General features: G+C 44.5%; 1 protein-coding gene across 1 annotated transcript; it reads left to right on the top strand.

Moving 5' to 3' along the window:
- Positions 1-18,013: 18,013 nt before the first annotated feature.
- Positions 18,014-19,610, top strand: LOC103715268 (protein SRC2-like). Its single transcript, XM_008802840.4, has one exon. The coding sequence runs from the start codon at positions 18,211-18,213 to the stop codon at positions 19,321-19,323; it is 1,113 nt and encodes a 370-aa protein (XP_008801062.2). The 5' UTR covers positions 18,014-18,210; the 3' UTR covers positions 19,324-19,610.
- Positions 19,611-20,486: the final 876 nt, after the last annotated feature.

Raw genomic sequence — 20,486 nt, 5'->3', positions numbered from 1 at the left:
TACGCCCCAGGCGAACCAGCAACAACTCCCTACTGTCACATGTATATGCAGGATAAGACACCACACTAATCATGTAAATGCTGGCCAGTATCCAGAACAGAAATCCATCTCACATCTACATACTAAACGGCACCTCGCGGGAATTCTACATCCGCGGAAAGTCATACTGCACCTCGCGGGGTCTTACTATGCCCGGCGGCAAGCAGAATATAAGTCGTAGGACCGGCCGATCCTACGCCTAGGGCCGTGTCCCCCCCTAGGAAGGGACTGGGCTCCGCCCACCCAGAAGGCTACTATGTGCACAAAGGCCGATGTTCAACCCCATCGACTATAGGTGTCCTGCAGATACTGCCAAGCCATGCATGAATGCCATAATGCACCCTCCCAATGCTCTACTAAAAGGAGCATAATTAAGACTACCACTCACTCGACTCCGACCCAATCATAAACTAACATCAGGGTTGGGAGTGAGGGGTCAAGGATGTGCAATGCAACTCAATATACCACTGAAATGGGCTCTACAAATCTTTGAAATAGAGGAAATGAAATCAATTTACAAAAGAAGTCATTTCACAATTCAGATCCAATTTAATTACTCATAAAGGAGTATAATCAAGGCTACCACTTACAAGTCTTTGAAATAGAGGAAATGAAATCAATTTACAAAAAAAATCATTTCACAATTCAGATCCAATTTAACTACTCATAAAAGAGTATAATCAAGGCTACCACTCACAAGTCTTTGAAATAGAGGAAATGAAATCAGTTTACAAAAGAAATCATTTCACAATTCGGAATCAATTTGATTACTCATCAACCCCTCGTAATTCCTCTCAATGTTCCCTCAAATGCATGTACAGAATAATCAAGCATGGAGAACAAAACATAGAGGAATCTACCACAATATCAATCAATATGCACAAGTGGAATCAATTCACACTTGGCGGTATTCATGAAAATGAATTAAGGATGCTCATGGTGCAAAGTACATGACTCCCACTCACCTGTCAATCCGGCACAACCCTGATACGCCTCCAAAAATCTACAGCAGGCAGTGGGGAACTTCTTCCTCTTGTTCCCTAGCTTCTTGCCCAACTGTGACATGCATTTATAATACATTTAGTCCTGTATCAAGGGTCATAATCTACGTGCCAATTATAACATGGAGAAATTTAATTGATTCAACTCTCCCGTTCCCTAAATCTTTTCTTTTCTTTCTTCTTTTTCTTTTTAATTAATTAACTCACCATTTATGTGTATTAGGGACTCCCTTGCACGAGTACAAGGTCTCCCTTAGCCTAATCTAGGCTTAATACCCTATTATGGCATGAAATCCCTTATTTTCCACCCGGATGAACAGTAACCCGAACTGATAGTGGGTTACTTCATCCCGGTTTTGATCCACTTCCAGGACTCCAAATTTGATGAAATTTTTACCTAACATTCTACACTCATAGAGGATTCCAAAGAGATAACATGCATCATCATCGGAGGCCGTTTGACCCCCTAAATAATTCGCCGAAGTTGAGACTTCGACACAGTTTTTCCGTAGTGCCGGAAAAATTTGTTAAAATCCGATTCTTCCTCTTTTAACCACCTCTACAACCCTTATCCGACCCCTCTAGACTATATCCACCCTTTGTATAGCCTAATGTCATCAAAAGACTAGATAGAGACGGATATTTACCTTTTTCTTCTTGTGAAACTTGAGTCCTTGCGTAGAAGGGAAGGAGATCTACACTTTTTCCTTCAGCTGGCAGCGCAACCGGAGCTTCCTTGCACCTCGAATCCCCTCCCTCTTTCTTCTTCTTCTTCTTCTTTTTCTTCTTCTTCTCTTTTTCCCTCTCTCTGTGTTTCCACGCCTGAGACCTCCTCTCCCTCTCTGTCTCAATTCCCTCTTCTCAGCCAACCCACCGCCAGACAACCCCCATTTAAGTCAAATCAAAGCACTATTCACCTTTGTTTAATATTATTAAATTCCCATTTTGCCCCTAACACTTCAACATATCTACAACTATGCCATTATCTTTTGATTCCTTCCAATTTTACCCCTCATATCAATTTTAAATGACTATTCTATCCTTTTTTATATAAAAAAAAATATTTTGGGGTTATTACATCCTCCCCCCCTTATATAAAATTCGTCCTCGAATTTAAAAGAGTAAATTACCTGATTACTCAAAGAGGTGAGGGTATTTGCTCTTCATACTTTGCTCCGACTCCCAAGTGCATTCTTCAACATTGTGCCGGTGCCATTGGACCTTTACCATACATATTTCCTTATTTCTCAGCTTCCTGATCTGAGTATCAAGAATAGCGACAGGAAGTTCTTCATAAGAAAGATCTTCTTCTACTGTAACTTCCTGCACTGATAGCACATGAGATGGATCCGGCACATACTTCCGGAGCATAGATATGTGGAATACTGGATGCACATGGCTGAGGTTTGGAGGCAGTGCTAATCTGTAAGATACATTGCCAACTTTATCTAATATTTCAAAGGGGCCAATGTATCTGGGACTAAGCTTGCCCCTCTTTCCAAACCTCATTACCCCTTTCATAGGAGAGATCTTTAGGAACACGTGATCCCCCGTGCCAAACTGCACATCTCTCCTTCTGACATCTGAGTAGCTCTTCTGCCTACTGAACACTGTCCTCAACTTTTCCTGTATCATTGGCACTTTTTCTGATGTCTCTCTGATCAAATCTGGTCCTTCTAGGTGCTTCTCTCCAATCTCAGACCAGCACAAGGGAGATCTACATTTCCTCCCATAAAGTGCCTCGTAAGGTGCCATACCAATAGTGGAGTGATAGCTATTATTATATGCAAACTCTACTAAAGGTAAGTATCTGTCCCAGCTACCTCTGAAATCCAGTACACACATTCTGAGCATATCCTCGAGGGTCTGAATGGTCCTCTCCGATTGCCCATCTGTTTGAGGGTGAAATGCTGTACTGAAATCAAGCTGAGTTCCTAATGCCTCATGGAGTTTCTGCCAAAATCTAGAGGTAAACTGTGAACCTCTATCTGATATAATAGAAACTGGCACTCCATGCAGAGATACTATTTTATTCACATATATTTCGGCATACTGAGCTACTGAATATGTGGTTTTCACCGGTAGAAAATGGGCTGATTTTGTCAATCTATCCACAATCACCCAGATGGAATCATATCCTTTTTGTGTTCTGGGCAGCCCGACCACAAAATCCATAGTTATTCTTTCCCATTTCCACTCGGGCAAAGGTAACTCTTGCAAAAGCCCTGTTGGCTTCTGATGTTCAAATTTTACTTGTTGACAAGTCAAACAAGAAGCCACATATTTGGCCACATCCCTTTTTAATCCGTTCCACCAATATATGCCTTTGATATCATGATACATTTTGGTGGAACCAGGATGAATGCTATAGGGAGTATTGTGTGCTTCATGCATAATCCTCTGTCTCAGATTTTCCACATTTGGCACACATAGCCTACTGCCACACCTCAACATTCCATCTACAATCTGAAACCTTTCTGACTGTCCTGATTGCACTTCTCCTTTCAGTTTCACAAGGATTGGATCTAAATCCTGTGAAACTTTGATTTCATCTATCAACCTCGGTTTACCTGAAACTGTGCAATCAAAGGACGAACCTCTAATACCTCAAAAGATAGTCCCTGAGCAAATAAATCTGCCAGATCTCTGACTATCTCTCTCCTCTGGCCGGAGATGTGAGATAAACTGCCCATTGATTTCCGGCTCAATGCATCTGCTACAACATTAGCCTTGCCCGGATAATACAGGATTTGGCAGTCATAATCCTTCAACAGTTCTATCCATCTTCTCTGTCTGAGATTCAAATCTCTTTGCTGCTGAATGTACTGGAGGCTTTTATGATCAGTATATATTTCACATTTCTCACCATATAAATAATGCCTCCATATCTTTAATGCAAATATGACAGCAGCCATTTCCAAGTCATGAGTGGGATAGTTTACTTCATGCTTTCTTAGCTGTCTGGATGCATATGCAATCACCTTGCCATTCTGCATCAACACACATCCCAATCCCACTTTAGAAGCATCACAGTAGACTACAAACCCGCCTGTATCTGTGGGTAGAGTCAAAACTGGAGCTGATGTGAGGCAATCTTTCAGCTTCTGAAAGCTCTGTTCACAAGAATCTGTCCAAGTGAACTTAACCTGCTTCCGAGTCAGCTTTGTTAATGGGGTAGCTATTTTTGAAAAGTCCTTTACAAACTTCCTATAGTGCCCAGCCAGACCCAGAAAACTCCTGATTTCTGTTACATTTGTTGGTCTCGGCCAATCCATAACTGCCTCAATCTTCTTGGGATCCACCCTGATTCCTTCCTTACATATTATGTGTCCCAAGAATCCAACTTCTTGTAGCCAGAACTCACATTTGGTAAGTTTGGCATACAGTTCATGTTCTCTCAAGGTTTGTAGTGCTATCCTCAAATGCTCTACATGATCAGCCTGACTCTTAGAATATATGAGGATATCATCTATAAAGACTATCACAAATCTGTCAAGATAGGGTTTAAAGACCCTATTCATCAAATCCATGAATGCTGCTGGGGCATTTGTCAGCCCAAATGGAAGCACTAGAAACTCATAGTGCCCATATCTCGTTCTGAATGCAGTCTTCAATATATCTTCCTTCCTGATTTTTAACTGATGATACTCAGACTGCAGATCAATCTTCGAGAAGTACTCAGCCCCTTGTAATTGATCAAACAGGTCATCTATCCTGGGGAGTGGGTATCTATTTTTGATGGTCACTTTATTCAGCTGTCTATAATCTATACATAATCTCAGCGACCCATCCTTCTTCTTCACAAACAGAACTGGGGCACCCCATGGTGATGTACTGGGCCTAACAAACCCCTTGTCTAGCAGATCCTGCAACTGCACCTTCAACTCCCTCAGCTCTGTAGGTGCCATACGATAGGGAGCAATCGATATAGGGTTTGTACCAGGAAGAAGTTCAATACTGAACTCAATTTCTCTATCAAGTGGCAATCCTGGTAATTCCCTTGGAAATACATCAGGATACTCCCTAACAACTGGAATCTGCTGCAGATCCACAGACTCTATCTGGGTGTCCATCACATAAGCTAGATAGCCTTGATACCCCTTTCTCAGCAGCCTCTTTGCTTTTACTGCAGACACCAAATTCATTGGGATCTCACTCCTGTCCCCTTGATATGTAAATTCCCCCTTATCTAAAGGTCTGAAGATAACACTCTTTTCTTGGCAGTTAATGGTGGCACGATTGTCTGATAACCAATCCATGCCCAGTATGACATCAAAGTCTAACACTGCCAACTCAATCAAATCGACTGGAAGTGTCTTACCTTCTACCTCTACCACACAGGTAGGATACACATATCTCACTTCTATACTATCCCCTACAGGTGTGCTAATAACTAAGGGAATATGCATCAATATCTTATCCTTAGCTAACTTTTTAGCAAAATAAGGGGACACAAATGAATGGGTAGCTCCAGAATCAAATAACACTCTAGCTTTAATCTTATCAATGAGGAGCATACCTGTCACAGCTGCATTCGATGCCTGTGCCTCTTGTGGATTTACCGTAAACACCCTTCCTTGCCCTCTGCCTGCTGGGGCTAATGGCTGAGATGGTCCGGCACTCTGCTGTGACGCTGGTGTCTGACCTCTGCCTCTGCCTACAGGCCCCCTACTACTAGGCCTGTCCATCTGCACAGAAGGGTAGGATGTTAAAGGCACAAACTGCTGGGTGGCACCCTGCGGGCATTCTCTGACAAAATAACCCGGCTGTCCACATCTGTAGCACACTCCCTGACCCATTCTGCATATGCCAGGGTGCTGCTTCCCACATATGCCACACACTGGCCATGATTGGAATTTGGATTCAGTTCTGGCCATAGTGACCGGAGGACGAGGTGCTGATGGTAGAGAAGCATCCTGTGACTGACCTCTTCTCCTCCACTTCCTCTTACGTGGGGCAGGTGGAGCTGAGCGTACAGACTGCTCCGTCGGGCCCTCCGGGAGACTTGCTCCCTCAGATCTACCTCGGCTGCTTTGCCCTTTTCCCCTTACTTATTTTCCTCTGTTCTCTTTCAGCTCTTTCCTCTTTGTTTCTGATCTCCCACTGTTTTGCTTTATCAATCAGCCTAGACAAGGTGGGGACCTCTACTGCCAGTACTGCATTATAAAGCGGGGAAATCAGACCCCGTCTGAATCTTTCTATCCTGGCAGCTTCAGTGGGGATGATGTAAGAAGCATACTTCCCCAATCTAGTGAACTCACGAGCGTACTCAGATACGCTCATTCCGGGCATCTGCTTCAGCCTCTCGAACTGAAGAGCCCGATTCTGCCTCTCAGCCGGAGACAAAAACTCATCCATCACTGCTTGCCTGAACTCTTCCCAGGTTGGAGGATTCCTACTGTACAATCTGTCCTCCACGTGCCTCTGGTACCAGCCCCAGGCATCTTCTTTCATTGTGAGCCCTACAAGTTCTATTGCCTTGCATCAGAACAGGGCAGTCTCCGTATCATCTTTTCAGTCTCCTCCAGGAATCTCTGAGGATCTTCACCTTCTTCCCCCTTAAACTCTGGGGTTCTGAGCCTCAGAAATTCCTGTACAGTAATCCCCTCATCATCTAGAGCCCGCCTGGCCAAACTTCTTGGCACAGCTACAGGAGGTGGGATGGATACTACTGACGGGGCAGGAGATTTCCCCCGAGCAATCTGCTCCCTCAGAGCCTGATTCTCCGCCAGTAACTGTTCCATCAATGCATCTCTACTTCCTACCTCTCCTTGATCATCAACCCTCCGTCTATCAGCAGGAGGAGATTTTTCTATTTGGGGCTCGACATGTGCAGAACCCGCATCCAATGCTATATCTGGCTCCATTTTCCTTGGAAGTATTCTTTATATGTCTCTAAAAGAGTCAAAAAGAGAGGGCAGTCGTTACACAGAGCCATAATATATTTTACTGAATTGTAAATGACTCATAAATTAATATACAGAAAAATCCTATGCTCCATAGTATAATCCTATACTTAATCCTGACTCACCCTATTGCTCTGACAGGACTCTTTTTAACCTTTGCTCTGATACCAAACTTTGTCACGACCCCCGCCCCGTTCCCGGCGGGCCGCCGCGACGGTCCTAGGGTGAGGGTAGGCATAAGGCCACCAGCCACCACGTAGAACCCTACTACCTATTAATCATCAATAAATTCTGAAAAATTTGGCATGATGCATGCACAAAATGATCACCTTTCCTATGGTGACCTGTCAGGATTATCTCATTACATACAACAACGCTACCTGTCAGAGCAGCAATCACATAACCTGTCACATAACGAACCTGGACAATATATATCAATACATCATCACAGGCATATAACTCAACTGTATAAAAATCTGGTTCCCATTCTATCCATGGTCAAACCCATATCCACAACAGGATCTATGACTGTAACTATACACTAAATACAACAGAAGGTTTATAATACACCAAAAGGGAATAAACCTCTATCTACATTATACTATACTATGGAGCGGCACAGCTAGCAGGCAATCTCTAACCCTGCTCCTCTCTATACAATACCTGCCCTGCAATCAAAAATATCAAACTGGGGAGTGAGTATATGAATACTCAGTGAGTGGAGTAGAGAGTACTATGCACATGAGACAGAATATAATCATGGCTCGAGATGAAATCTCAAGATCAATAACAAGATGAACATGAACTCAACATAGAGAATATGGAGTAAGTCATCAATATCACCACAATCAATATCAACTCATCTGAAGCATATATGAAATAATCAAGTAAACATATATGCTACTCATGAATATGCTCAATAGATCATAATGCTGGAACATACAAATCAGGTGTCAATATGCTGAAATCATCACTAGACAGCTGTCGGGAGGTGGGTTTTACGCCCCAGACGAACCAGCAACGACTCCCTACTGTCCCATGCATATGCAGGATAAGACACCATATCGATAATGTAAATGCTAGACAGCTGTCAGGAGGTGGGTTTTACGCCCCAGGCGAACCAGCAACAACTCCCTACTGTCACATGTATATGCAGGATAAGACACCACACTAATCATGTAAATGCTGGCCAGTATCCAGAACAGAAATCCATCTCACATCTACATACTAAACGGCACCTCGCGGGAATTCTACATCCGCGGAAAGCCATACTGCACCTCGCAGGGTCTTACTATGCCCGGCGGCAAGCAGAATATAAGTCGTAGGACCGGCCGATCCTACGCCTAGGGCCGTGTCCCCCCCTAGGAAGGGACTGGGCTCCGCCCACCCAGAAGGCTACTATGTGCACAAAGGCCGATGTTCAACCCCATCGACTATAGGTGTCCTGCAGATACTGCCAAGCCATGCATGAATGCCATAATGCAACCTCCCAATGCTCTACTAAAAGGAGCATAATTAAGACTACCACTCACTCGACTCCGACCCAATCATAAACTAACATCAGGGTTGGGAGTGAGGGGTCAAGGATGTGCAATGCAACTCAATATACCACTGAAATGGGCTCTACAAATCTTTGAAATAGAGGAAATGAAATCAATTTACAAAAGAAGTCATTTCACAATTCAGATCCAATTTAATTACTCATAAAGGAGTATAATCAAGGCTACCACTTACAAGTCTTTGAAATAGAGGAAATGAAATCAATTTACGAAAGAAATCATTTCACAATTCAGATCCAATTTAACTACTCATAAAAGAGTATAATCAAGGCTACCACTCACAAGTCTTTGAAATAGAGGAAATGAAATCAGTTTACAAAAGAAATCATTTCACAATTCGGAATCAATTTGATTACTCATCAACCCCTCGTAATTCCTCTCAATGTTCCCTCAAATGCATGTACAGAATAATCAAGCATGGAGAACAAAACATAGAGGAATCTACCACAATATCAATCAATATGCACAAGTGGAATCAATTCACACTTGGCGGTATTCATGAAAATGAATTAAGGATGCTCATGGTGCAAAGTACATGACTCCCACTCACCTGTCAATCCGGCACAACCCTGATACGCCTCCAAAAATCTACAGCAGGCAGTGGGGAACTTCTTCCTCTTGTTCCCTAGCTTCTTGCCCAACTGTGACATGCATTTATAATACATTTAGTCCTGTATCAAGGGTCATAATCTACGTGCCAATTATAACATGGAGAAATTTAATTGATTCAACTCTCCCGTTCCCTAAATCTTTTCTTTTCTTTCTTCTTTTTCTTTTTAATTAATTAACTCACCATTTATGTGTATTAGGGACTCCCTTGCACGAGTACAAGGTCTCCCTTAGCCTAATCTAGGCTTAATACCCTATTATGGCATGAAATCCCTTATTTTCCACCCGGATGAACAGTAACCCGAACTGATAGTGGGTTACTTCATCCCGGTTTTGATCCACTTCCAGGACTCCAAATTTGATGAAATTTTTACCTAACATTCTACACTCATAGAGGATTCCAAAGAGATAACATGCATCATCATCGGAGGCCGTTTGACCCCCTAAATAATTCGCCGAAGTTGGGACTTCGACACAGTTTTTCCGTAGTGCCGGAAAAATTTGTTAAAATCCGATTCTTCCTCTTTTAACCACCTCTACAACCCTTATCCGACCCCTCTAGACTATATCCACCCTTTGTATAGCCTAATGTCATCAAAAGACTAGATAGAGACGGATATTTACCTTTTTCTTCTTGTGAAACTTGAGTCCTTGCGTAGAAGGGAAGGAGATCTACACTTTTCCCTTCAGCTGGCAGCGCAACCGGAGCTTCCTTGCACCTCGAATCCCCTCCCTCTTTCTTCTTCTTCTTCTTCTTTTTCTTCTTCTTCTCTTTTTCCCTCTCTCTGTGTTTCCACGCCTGAGACCTCCTCTCCCTCTCTGTCTCAATTCCCTCTTCTCAGCCAACCCACCGCCAGACAACCCCCATTTAAGTCAAATCAAAGCACTATTCACCTTTGTTTAATATTATTAAATTCCCATTTTGCCCCTAACACTTCAACATATCTACAACTATGCCATTATCTTTTGATTCCTTCCAATTTTACCCCTCATATCAATTTTAAATGACTATTCTATCCTTTTTTATATAAAAAAAAATATTTTGGGGTTATTACAACTAGTCATTGCAACTATCTCCAAAATTTCATCGTTTTTCCACAATTCCATGGGCAATCCTCCATTTGCATCCATATTGAAGCTTTGGTTATTGGATTCCTAGAAGCTCTAAAATTTGGTCTACATAGTTCCAATGCTAGGACCTGGTCCCCAACAATCCATGACTTTTTGTTGTGACCCTAAATAAATCCTCCTCCAATTGAAATATGAAGATAAAATGATCCATTCCAATTAGAAATGCCTCCAAAACCCTAGCCAACTTCCAACGTTCTCTAAAAGAAGCAATCAAAAAGTTGATACCAAGCCATCTTCCCATTGTTCTTCCAATGCTCTCAAATTGTCACGCCCCGAACCCAGCACCCGGGTCCGGTACGCGACCGGCCGCATGAGCCCTAGAGCAGTGCCCTAAAGATCATGCAAGGCCTATGATTAACAAAAATTCCAATAAATCCACAACTAATTTAATAATTCAAATAGACAAATCCGACATGTCCAAATAAACAAATTGGTTCAATTACAAAGTCTTCAAATGTTCATCGGCATCAAAGAAGGATAAACAAACTAACTAACTAATAACTCTGGTACTCGCACTCTGCGCCCATCCCATCCAAATCTATGCATCCTGCAACTCTGATAAAGAAAAAGAAGAAAAAGGGGGTGAGCTTTACAGCCCAGTAAGAATCCCTACACATCCATACCAACACAATAATAATATGAATTTGAAAGCCACGACAAATCGATGCACATTTCATGAAATCATAAACCGGCTATCAAAGCTCAAATAATCGATACAAGTATGTACGTCAAATATCAATGAAAGTCCAACCACGCAAGAATGATATAGCATACGATAGCTCATAAATCTTCATTAATGTTTTCAATGCTTTTTCTTTCCATTCTATATTAACTTGATCCGGATCAATTATCTTTCCGACTTTGGGCCAAATCCCGGTCACGTTTCCAGCCCGTGACAGGGCAAACCAATAGTGTCACACTTAGAGCCTGTGACGGGCAAACTTTGTCACACTTAGAGCCTGTGACGGGCAAACCCATAATAACGAGACGGCCCAAAGTCAATGTTCATTTAATCCATTTCACATCCACACATCCATTCCAAACCGACCGGTATTAGTGAAGGCGCAACTCTATTTCCTTAAACCCCACCAAAGACAGCGCCACGAGTCGACTCCGACCAAGGCCTCGCCCAACCCCGGACTCTGACCTGGCCTCGCCATGGGTTCAGGGACCCTCGGTATGACCCACCTACTAACCAGGCCATCGCCGTTGGCAGGCGGCAGGACATGCTGACAGTGACCCTCCCTGTGCTGCTCAGGGACCCCGCGGGTATGGCCCGCACAGCGGCCGAGTATGTCCAACATTCCTCCCCCCCAACGCAATGCCTGGGTTTCGAACTCGAGACCTCTGGCTCTGATACCAATTGTCAGGATCAAGCGCTACCATTACACCAAAACCGACCGGTGTTAGTCCATACCACCACATCCATAAATTCAATTATGCAGGTATAAGTTATACACATACAAGCATCCATCACACTACCAAACACAAGCCAACACGATCAAAATATAATTAAATATAAAACTATTTTGCTTTGTCTGTATCATAGCATATCAAACATATATAGTGCAAAAATATGTATATCATGTAGGATTGGCGTACAAGGATTCTTACCGAAATTGTAGACTGACTCAACACGGTCCGAATCACAACCTACGCGTTGGGGTGCTGAGTCCCCTGATCAAAACCTTCTGGCTCCGCCGACTCTTCCTCTACAACATCAATTGCAAATCACAAACTAAATCATTTAATATTTAAATATTCTAAACCATAATTCATATCTATTATGGGGTCCATCACCAGGTCTCCAAACATCTCAATCCCTCCAAATCTAGGACAGTCGGAGTGGCCCGACTCCCACCCTTGTACCACCGGCCTATGTCGTCGCCGGCCGTGGCCGCTGCCACGCCGGCGATGATGGCCGGTCCCGGTGAAGAAACCAAAAGAAAGGGATGATCCCTCTCTTTTCAGGGTTGGGAATACATCTCCCTTCCTCAAATCTTTTTGATTCAAGGGCAACAATCGCCACCTGCCCAACCCTCAGCCACCACTGGTCGGACCGTCGCCGGCCGCTACTGTTGCTGTCACCGGCAATGGTGGCCGACCAAGAGAGGAAGAGAAGAAAAGTTCTTCTCCTTCTTCTTCTTCTTCTTCCCCCAAAACCGACACTGTCCCCTCCCCCTTCCTCCATTTCTTCCACGGAAAGGCCACCGTGATGGTGGCTCGGCTTCCCCCCCCACCCGACGGCAGCCACGGTGGCCCACGCCGCCGCCGCCGTCGTCGCCGGTGGCCATCCGACGAGGGGAAGAGGAGGAGAGGATGGGATCCCGAGGAAGAGGACCTCGGATCCACCCTCCCTCATCACATACCCATCCTAGAAAACCTTCTCCGACCTTCATATGAACCCGACCAGCCCCACCGCCATGCATCTCGGCCATCCCGGCGGCCGGCGGCGGCCAAAAACTGGAAAGAAGAGGCCGAAACAGGGGTACCCTGTTTCGGCTCTTCTCCGACGATTCACCGGCTAAAAAACTCCTCCAACGCCACCCAAAAAGAAGCATAAGGAAGGGAGCCCCACTTACCTCGGTCTGACGGCGTGCTCCGGCAACCTTTCCGGCGAGAAATCGGAGGAAGAAATCCGTGAGCAAACACGCACGGGTCCAAGATCTCTTCACCGATTTGTGGGGATCTTCTTGAAGGGAAGTGGCCTTCCTCCGCGGCCGGCCGGCTCTTGGTCGCCTCTCCCCGACGCTCACATCCCTCCGGCGAACCCTCTCCAACGCCGCCGCCCTCTCTCCCGTGCCCCTCTCTGTCACGATCGTGCCCTAGGCACGATCGTTTTTTTTTTTAAGGGGGATGGGCCCGGTCTTTTCGGGCCAGCCCATCCGCCCTCTTTTTTTTTTTTTTTTTTTGGGGTATTACACAAATTATCAATCTCCTCATTCATCACCCGACTGGTCCTGAGATGGCACCTTATTCCTCGAGTCACTGACACTCATAATCGGCGTGGAACTGAGATGTATTCTCCTATTTGAGATGGATCTTCCCTAATTGCCTTCTCTTGTAAGTTTTTATGAGTTGATTTCTCTCCAACTTTACTTTGAGCTGAACTGCTCTCTTGACAGAGCTTTCCTATTTTGCTAGCGTGATCATTCTTTGTTGCCTTCAAACTAGCCATCAAACTCACCGTCGGTGGATGCTCCATGTAGCTCTTTCTCTTCTTGCTCTGTGATGTTCACAACAGGGTGGAGAGGGATGCACGCCCTCTCCCCCATCATGGTTTTTTTTACATGATGTATACTGCATGGCACACCTCTCCCATTCCTTCCCCCATCACTCCATACATCTTCTCCATTCCTCCCTCCCTTTTTCCTTCATATGCTAGGCACACATACCTCCTCCCTTGTTTCTTCAATGGCCTCCCCACTCGCCCCTCCATGCTTTTATCATCAACTAAGAAAACATCGCTGCTGTCTATTTGAATTTTTTTTGGTACTACAATCGATGAATAGTATGACTGGATGGTTCTTCCATACACTCAATGCCACGATCAACCCCCTTTCCTGTTGCTTTTTTTTCTCATTGTCTTCTAATAGTCATTGACGTGATTACATATACCCCAAATCAGGTGGGGCAACCCACCAAATCCCCACATAAGGGTTAACCATGTCCACCAATAAGACTAAAAATGGGCTCAAGCCGACCTGAAGCCCATCGGACTAGATTGACTTTAAGTTGGCCTGCTGGTTAGGCCTAAAAGATTTCAAGCTAAATTTGGACTTAAAAATAAAACTCATTTATTTTTCGAACCGAACTTGGATATATCATTAGTCTGATCCGAATCCAGCCCATGCTCGACCCAAACTCGAGCCCATACAAGGCCCGACATAAAGCCTGAATTCAGGCCCAGATCCAGCCCAGTTTAGTTCCAAAATGGCTCAATTCGACCAATTAGATATTTAGGCTCAGTCCAAATTTCAAAATGGGTTTGTCGAAATTCCAAAATGGGTTTGCTCTTCTTCTCTCGAAGAGTTCTGATTGATTGCAAATCAAAACTCTGTCGTGGCCAAGGGTTCTTCACTTCTTGATTTCATGTCTCTCCACCTCCACTGCCACTCCAAAGTCCAATTGGCAATCCCTCATTGCCATTCGCCGGTCGCCGGTCGTTGGTCTTCCCTGAAGCTCGTCCCGCATTGTTGTATTTGCCAATCATCTTTCACTGATCGCTCATCCTGTATTCGTCAGTCTTTCATCTTCGTTTTCACTTTGATTGGCCCAACCTAGCTACCCTTCCATTAAGCCACTTGCTGATAGGGCTGAAGCCCACTCCATCACCAGCCCTGCCATTATCATGGCCTTCTTGACTGACACCGGTGGCAACATCACCTTTTCTTGTCGTCTTCAAACTTCATAGGCTATTGTTGCTCCACCTTCTTCCTAGTGTCGCTTGAGTACTTGTGCTGGAGTTGGGCTAGTCGGTTCTCAAAGCTAGAGATGGCAGTGGCAGATGCCGAAGTTTCGACCGAGGTGGAGGAGTGCTTGGGCTTGGGCCAGCCCAATTCTTGGCCCAAACGGATAAATTCGGGTCAGCCAAATCAGGTTTAGGTAGGGCTCAAGCCTGGGTTTCCAAAAATTTTCAGGCCTTAGCCCAGCCTGAAGTTCAAAAAAAATTTAGACTGGGCTTGGGTAGACGTGTGGCCCAGCCCATTTCTAGCTCTATTCGTTAGTCACCCTAGGCCCCACCACCCCCAACACACTACTACGTGATCCCCCATTCTTTCATCCCTCTCTCTCTCCCTCTCTCCCTCTTCGGCACCTCCCTCCTCACTCCCTGAGGTGGGTTGAGCACCACCACCACCAAACCCCTGCTTTCTCCCTCTCTACTGCATAAGAAAAGAGAGAGAGGGGGAGAGAGAGAGAAAGAGAGACTTGGACGAGATAGAGGAAGAGTGGGAGATATTTAGTGGGATGGTTACTTGTGACCATTGCCAGTGGAGTAGTGACGACTGTATTGAGGAGTGGGAGGGCAAGGACAAAGTTGATGGCATGAATGAACTACTGGTGATTGGGCATGGGGTTGAGGAGGGCCATGGAGGGAGGCGAGGGTCTGAGAGTGAAGAGGAAGATGCAGAGTCGAATGGTGGACTTGGCGGAGTAGTGGCGGCCAATTAAGGGAAGGCAGAACCTTAGGGAGTGGGGTGGGAGAAGGGATGAGGGAGAGAGGGGGGGAGAGAGAGAGACAAGAGAAAGGGGAGGGTAGAAACCTAAGGAAAGTCATAGTTGAGGGATCAGAGGGCAAGAATGAGGGATCCAAGAGAGACAAGAGAAAGGGGAGGGTAGAAGCCTCAGGAAAGTCATAGTTGAGAAAATCAGAGAGCGAGAACGAGGAATCTTCTGCGAACTTAGTAAGAAATAAAAACAAGCAAAAAATATATTTGTTCAATTTAGCATATAATGATTTAGTTCATTTATACATACTATTCAACTCACAATCACAAAGTCATAGAGACGTTTGAGGATACATAAAATTATCTCTGATTGTGTTACGCATGTTATACATTATTAAAATGACCATCCGTGATATAAAAAACCCCCAAATTGATTATTGTTTGGTAGGAATGCTAGAGGTGCATGTGTTGGTCAACACAGCTGGTAATCTATTATTTTTTAAAATTTTATTTTTTAGTAGAACAAATGAAAGCGATATTTATACTATAGAATTTTTTTAATCTGACAAAAAAGATAGAATCAAAGTTGTCTCATTGTTTATCGATGATACTGTTGTGTTGGCTTCACCTATTCTACAAACATGCTTTAGAAGACACCTATTGCATTTTATTTTACTTTTTTTATATAGATAAACATAAAATTTGCAGCGATATACTTATCTAATTGATTTCTTTTTTCTGACTTTACATGATTTTATAAATTTAGTTATGTTTGTAGGTTATTCGTGCCCCTAAATTGTTTAGATGATTTTGTTCCTCTGGTATATTTATCTTTGTAGGTTAAATATTAAATAGCATCTTTTAATTGTGAGGTGATATAGTGCGTATGATTTCAGATAGTTTTAAGAATGAATATAAATTACATTAAGTTAGAGACTTTGTGAACATTATCTTTTTATTTGATTTATTAGTATTTCTCTTCTATTTATATAATTTTGTATCCATATATATTTTAACTATAAGCTTTGCCAAATACTAACAATAGTATGACAAACTCTTTCCTTTTTTTTTTCCAAGCTCCACCATAAAAGATGCAGGAGAGGAGACATAGAACCAAATAATTTCAAGAAAAAAATTATCACTATATATTATCAAAAAAAATTAAGAAGATATTTTTTGATTTCCAACTCCAGCATAAAAGATGTAGGAGAGGAGAAATAGAATTAAATAATTTCAAGAAAAAAATTATTACTATATATTATCAAAAAAATAAGAAGATATTTTTTGATTATTATTATATTTTTATTAATTAGTTTTTACTATCACTTTAATTAGAACCAGCTGTGCATGCAGATCTTCTATTTGTACCCAAATAAATAAATAAATAATAAAATAGAAGGGATGTTGGAATTTTAATTAAAAAAAATTAAATTTTCTTATCTCCTAAGCATTAGTTGTTTTAAATACTTTAAAATATCCTCGCATCTTTCATACGAGTTGTAACTCTTCAAAAGAGAACGTTAGTTTTTGAAAAGATACAGTGTTTCCGAAATATTACATATATTCTGAACTATCACGTCTCTTCGGTCTTCTAGATAAGAGTCTATCGGCATTAATCAAAATACAATCCGATCTTTCTTTTTCTCATTATATCTTTCAAGAGTTTTTTCTACAGACATAGAGTTTTTCCACTTTTCAACTTTCTGTTTTTTATCTTTTTTTTTTATTTTTTAAACATATGAAGAAATTGGTTGAGTCAAACCTTTCTAGCGATCGTGTTGGTTAGAGGAGAATCGAGCTGAGCCGGATTGTTATATCTTAGGGAAGAAATGGCCACAAATCTACAGTTAAGGGGTAAATTATGTTATTAGGGCAATTAGGGCAGTGTATATCACACGTCTCCATCGAGACAAGTCTTTTTAATCTTCTGATTTTATAGATTTATTTTTTATAATACTTCTATAAAATATAAATATAGTAGTTTTAAGATAAAAATATTTTCTTCAGGGGATGGGTGGCGGGGCGGGATGGGCCGCGGGTTGCATCCTGAAAAAATTCAATTTCAGGATCTTCCGCATCAAGATGGAGCACCATCGAATCGGCTGGACGGTCATCCTCGTCCCCCTATTTTTTTTTTTATATTCATGCTATCTTAGCCGTGTCTGCTCACCAATCGTGACCATTCTTCGCCACCAAGCGTGGATCTTACGTTATCTCGCGTTCTTTCCGCGTCCAGGCTAACTTACGCTTTTACCCTCCACATGTCACATCCCCAAGTCTTGTGTATCCGGACGCGTGATGCCGGTCAGCGAAGCTTCGCATGTACCAGTAGTATGACATAAGTAACCTGTACAGCCAATGGCGCACCCGCCAGCGACCCCACCCCTCTGTTTGCGGGTGTGCTACTGAGTGCGTTTTCCTGCCTAGGATTAGAATAAGCTTTTAATGTCAACGTCGCGAACCAGCCGCCTATAATTTAGTTGCCACGTGGAACCTTGACGAAAGCCCAGGACGACCTGGAAGGAGCACTCTTGTAATTTCGTTCACAATTTCCTCCCAAATACCGGCCAACTCGTCGATAATCCGCGTTTCGGAGTCGGAAAGCGAGCCGAAGCAGCCGCTAAAATTTTCTATGACGGCGATATTTGTCTTATAATACCCGCCTCTCCCGCGATCGCCCCTCGATCCCTTTTACTCAGAATCTTAACCCTCGATCCCTTGCGATCTTGGCTTCTCTGTAACCCTAACTCCCGTTCGCTTTCGATCTCGAATTCTCTGATCTCTGTTGTCTTCGATCATGGCGCACAGGACGCTGGAGGTCACCCTGATCTCGGCCAAGGACCTCAAGGACGTCAATTTGTTCTCCAAGATGGAGGTCTACGCTGTGGTGTCCCTCTCCGGAGACACCCGGTCGCGGCAGCGGACGCCGACGGACCGGGAGGGCGGCCGGAACCCCGCCTGGAACTCGACGTTCCGCTTCAACGTCCCCGCCGACGGATACGGCCGGCAGGTCCTCCACATCCTCATCCGCGGCGAGCGCGCCCTCGGCGACCGCGATGTCGGCGAGGTCCACATCCCCCTATCCGAGCTCCTCGACGCCGCCCCCGGCGACGGCCCCAAGTTCGTCAGCTACCAGGTCCGCAAGTGCACCTCCGGCAAGCCGAAAGGCGTCCTCAACCTCTCCTATAAGGTCGGCGAGAAGATCGCCGCCCCCGCGCCTGCTCCGCAGGCGGCGTACCCGCCTCCGGTGGGGTTCCCCAAGTCCGATCAGCCCGTCACCGCCTACGCCCCCGCGGGCGCCTACCCGCCGCCGGCGAAGGCCCCGAAAGCCGGCGAGACTGTCGCCGCCTACCCGCCGCTGGGGACGGCGCCCAAGTTCGACGAGCCCGTCACCGCCTACGCCCCCGCGGGCGCCTACCCGCCGCCGGGGAAGGCGCCGAAAGCCGGCGAGCCTGTCACCGCCTACCCGCCGCTGGGGAAGACGCCCAAGGCCGACGACCCTGTCACCGCCTACCCGCCACCGGTGAAGGCGCCCAAGGCCGACGAGCCCGTAACGGCATACCCCGCCGCCGGCAGCAGCTCCGCCGGGTACCCGCCCTACGGAGCGCAGCCATACCCCCCGCCGGCGGGGTACCAGGGGTACCAGCCGCCGCCGTACGGGTACGCGCCGCCGCCGCCGCCGCCGCACCAGGGCGGGTACGGTTACCAGCCGGCAGGGTACGGGTACGGGGCGGCGCCACCGGTGGCGCAACCGCAGAAGAAGAAGAATAAGATGGGGATGGGATTGGGGGCGGGGCTGATCGGTGGGGCTCTTGGCGGGCTTCTGATCGGGGATATGATCTCGGATGCTTCCAACTACGATGCTGGCTACGACGCTGGGTTCGATGATGCCGGTGGGTTCGATTTCTAGGACTGTATTAAAGAAATTTAATCTCGTTTCTCTGTCGTTGGAGTTTGGTAATTACGTAATTAGGAAGTTGCACTCGTTAGCGTTGTACATAGAGGTCGGATACCTTCTTGCCTCGCTTGCGAAGTATGCAACAAAAACGTGTTTTTTTGTTTATTTGAAACCACTTTTTTTTTGTTTTCGTGATCTATGTATTTTGGATTAGAATTGTCTTTGGTTTTGAGTAGTGATGGATTTTTTTTGGAATGTGGTTGGGACTTATTAAAATTTCATTCGGATTTCAATTTCAATTTCAGTTATGAACCAAATATATCGGAGAATTCATTATGATTTCAATTCCAATCCTGGTCACGAATTGATTCATGGCCAAAATCAGAATGAAAACTGAACTTCTCGCAACCAAATGGTTGGAATGAGAGTCACTCATTCCCATTTCTTAGAGTTCAACTTTTCCTAATCTAACATGCCCTATGTACAACGCATGATGTAATTTTGTAGAAAGTATGTTTTCTTCTCCTTCATCCTCCTCCTCCTCCTCTAGTGGGGTGATATTATGGGAGAGTTATGGTTATATGTTTGAGTTCAGACTCATGAAATTTAAGATCTACTAGGAGCACAATAAAGGAAAACCCAGACAAAGGCCATGAGGGTGGATGGACAAAGGCTCCTGCTCGAAGCCGGAGCAAGAGCACGGAGAAATGTGCGAACACAAAAACAATTTGAGGAATCCTTTTTAAAGAAGTCCTTTATGGTAATTTAACATATATTTTGAACGAAGATATGACAGAGTTGGAGAGAAGTAAAGGTAATGGTTTGCCATAATGAAATTAAGCAATGCCTAGTGGTGGAACATTGGAATGCTTTAAATAATGGATGTTTGATCATAAGAAGCGGAGAAGGGGACTGCGCAACATTGGAAACTAGGTGACTCTTCTTCTTTCTTTCGTTCATTAAAAAGGGGAAATGCCTCTCTGAATTTCGTTTATTTAAAAGAATATGTACACGTGATGGCATGTCAGCTGCAACGAATTGGCAAATTACCATCATTATTTCCGGATAAGAGTAGCGAGAGACGGTGAAGAAGGCGGGATAGTGTGGGGAAAGTGGTGTTTGGCCGAAAAGTTGGCTATCCGATTGAGCCTAAACTCTTTCAAGGCTAGTTTTCT

The sequence above is a fragment of the Phoenix dactylifera genome, chromosome 3, assembly GCF_009389715.1.
Source record: "Phoenix dactylifera cultivar Barhee BC4 chromosome 3, palm_55x_up_171113_PBpolish2nd_filt_p, whole genome shotgun sequence".
NCBI classification, from domain to species: domain Eukaryota; kingdom Viridiplantae; phylum Streptophyta; class Magnoliopsida; order Arecales; family Arecaceae; genus Phoenix; species Phoenix dactylifera.
This window is presented reverse-complemented; position numbering and strand designations above follow the sequence as displayed.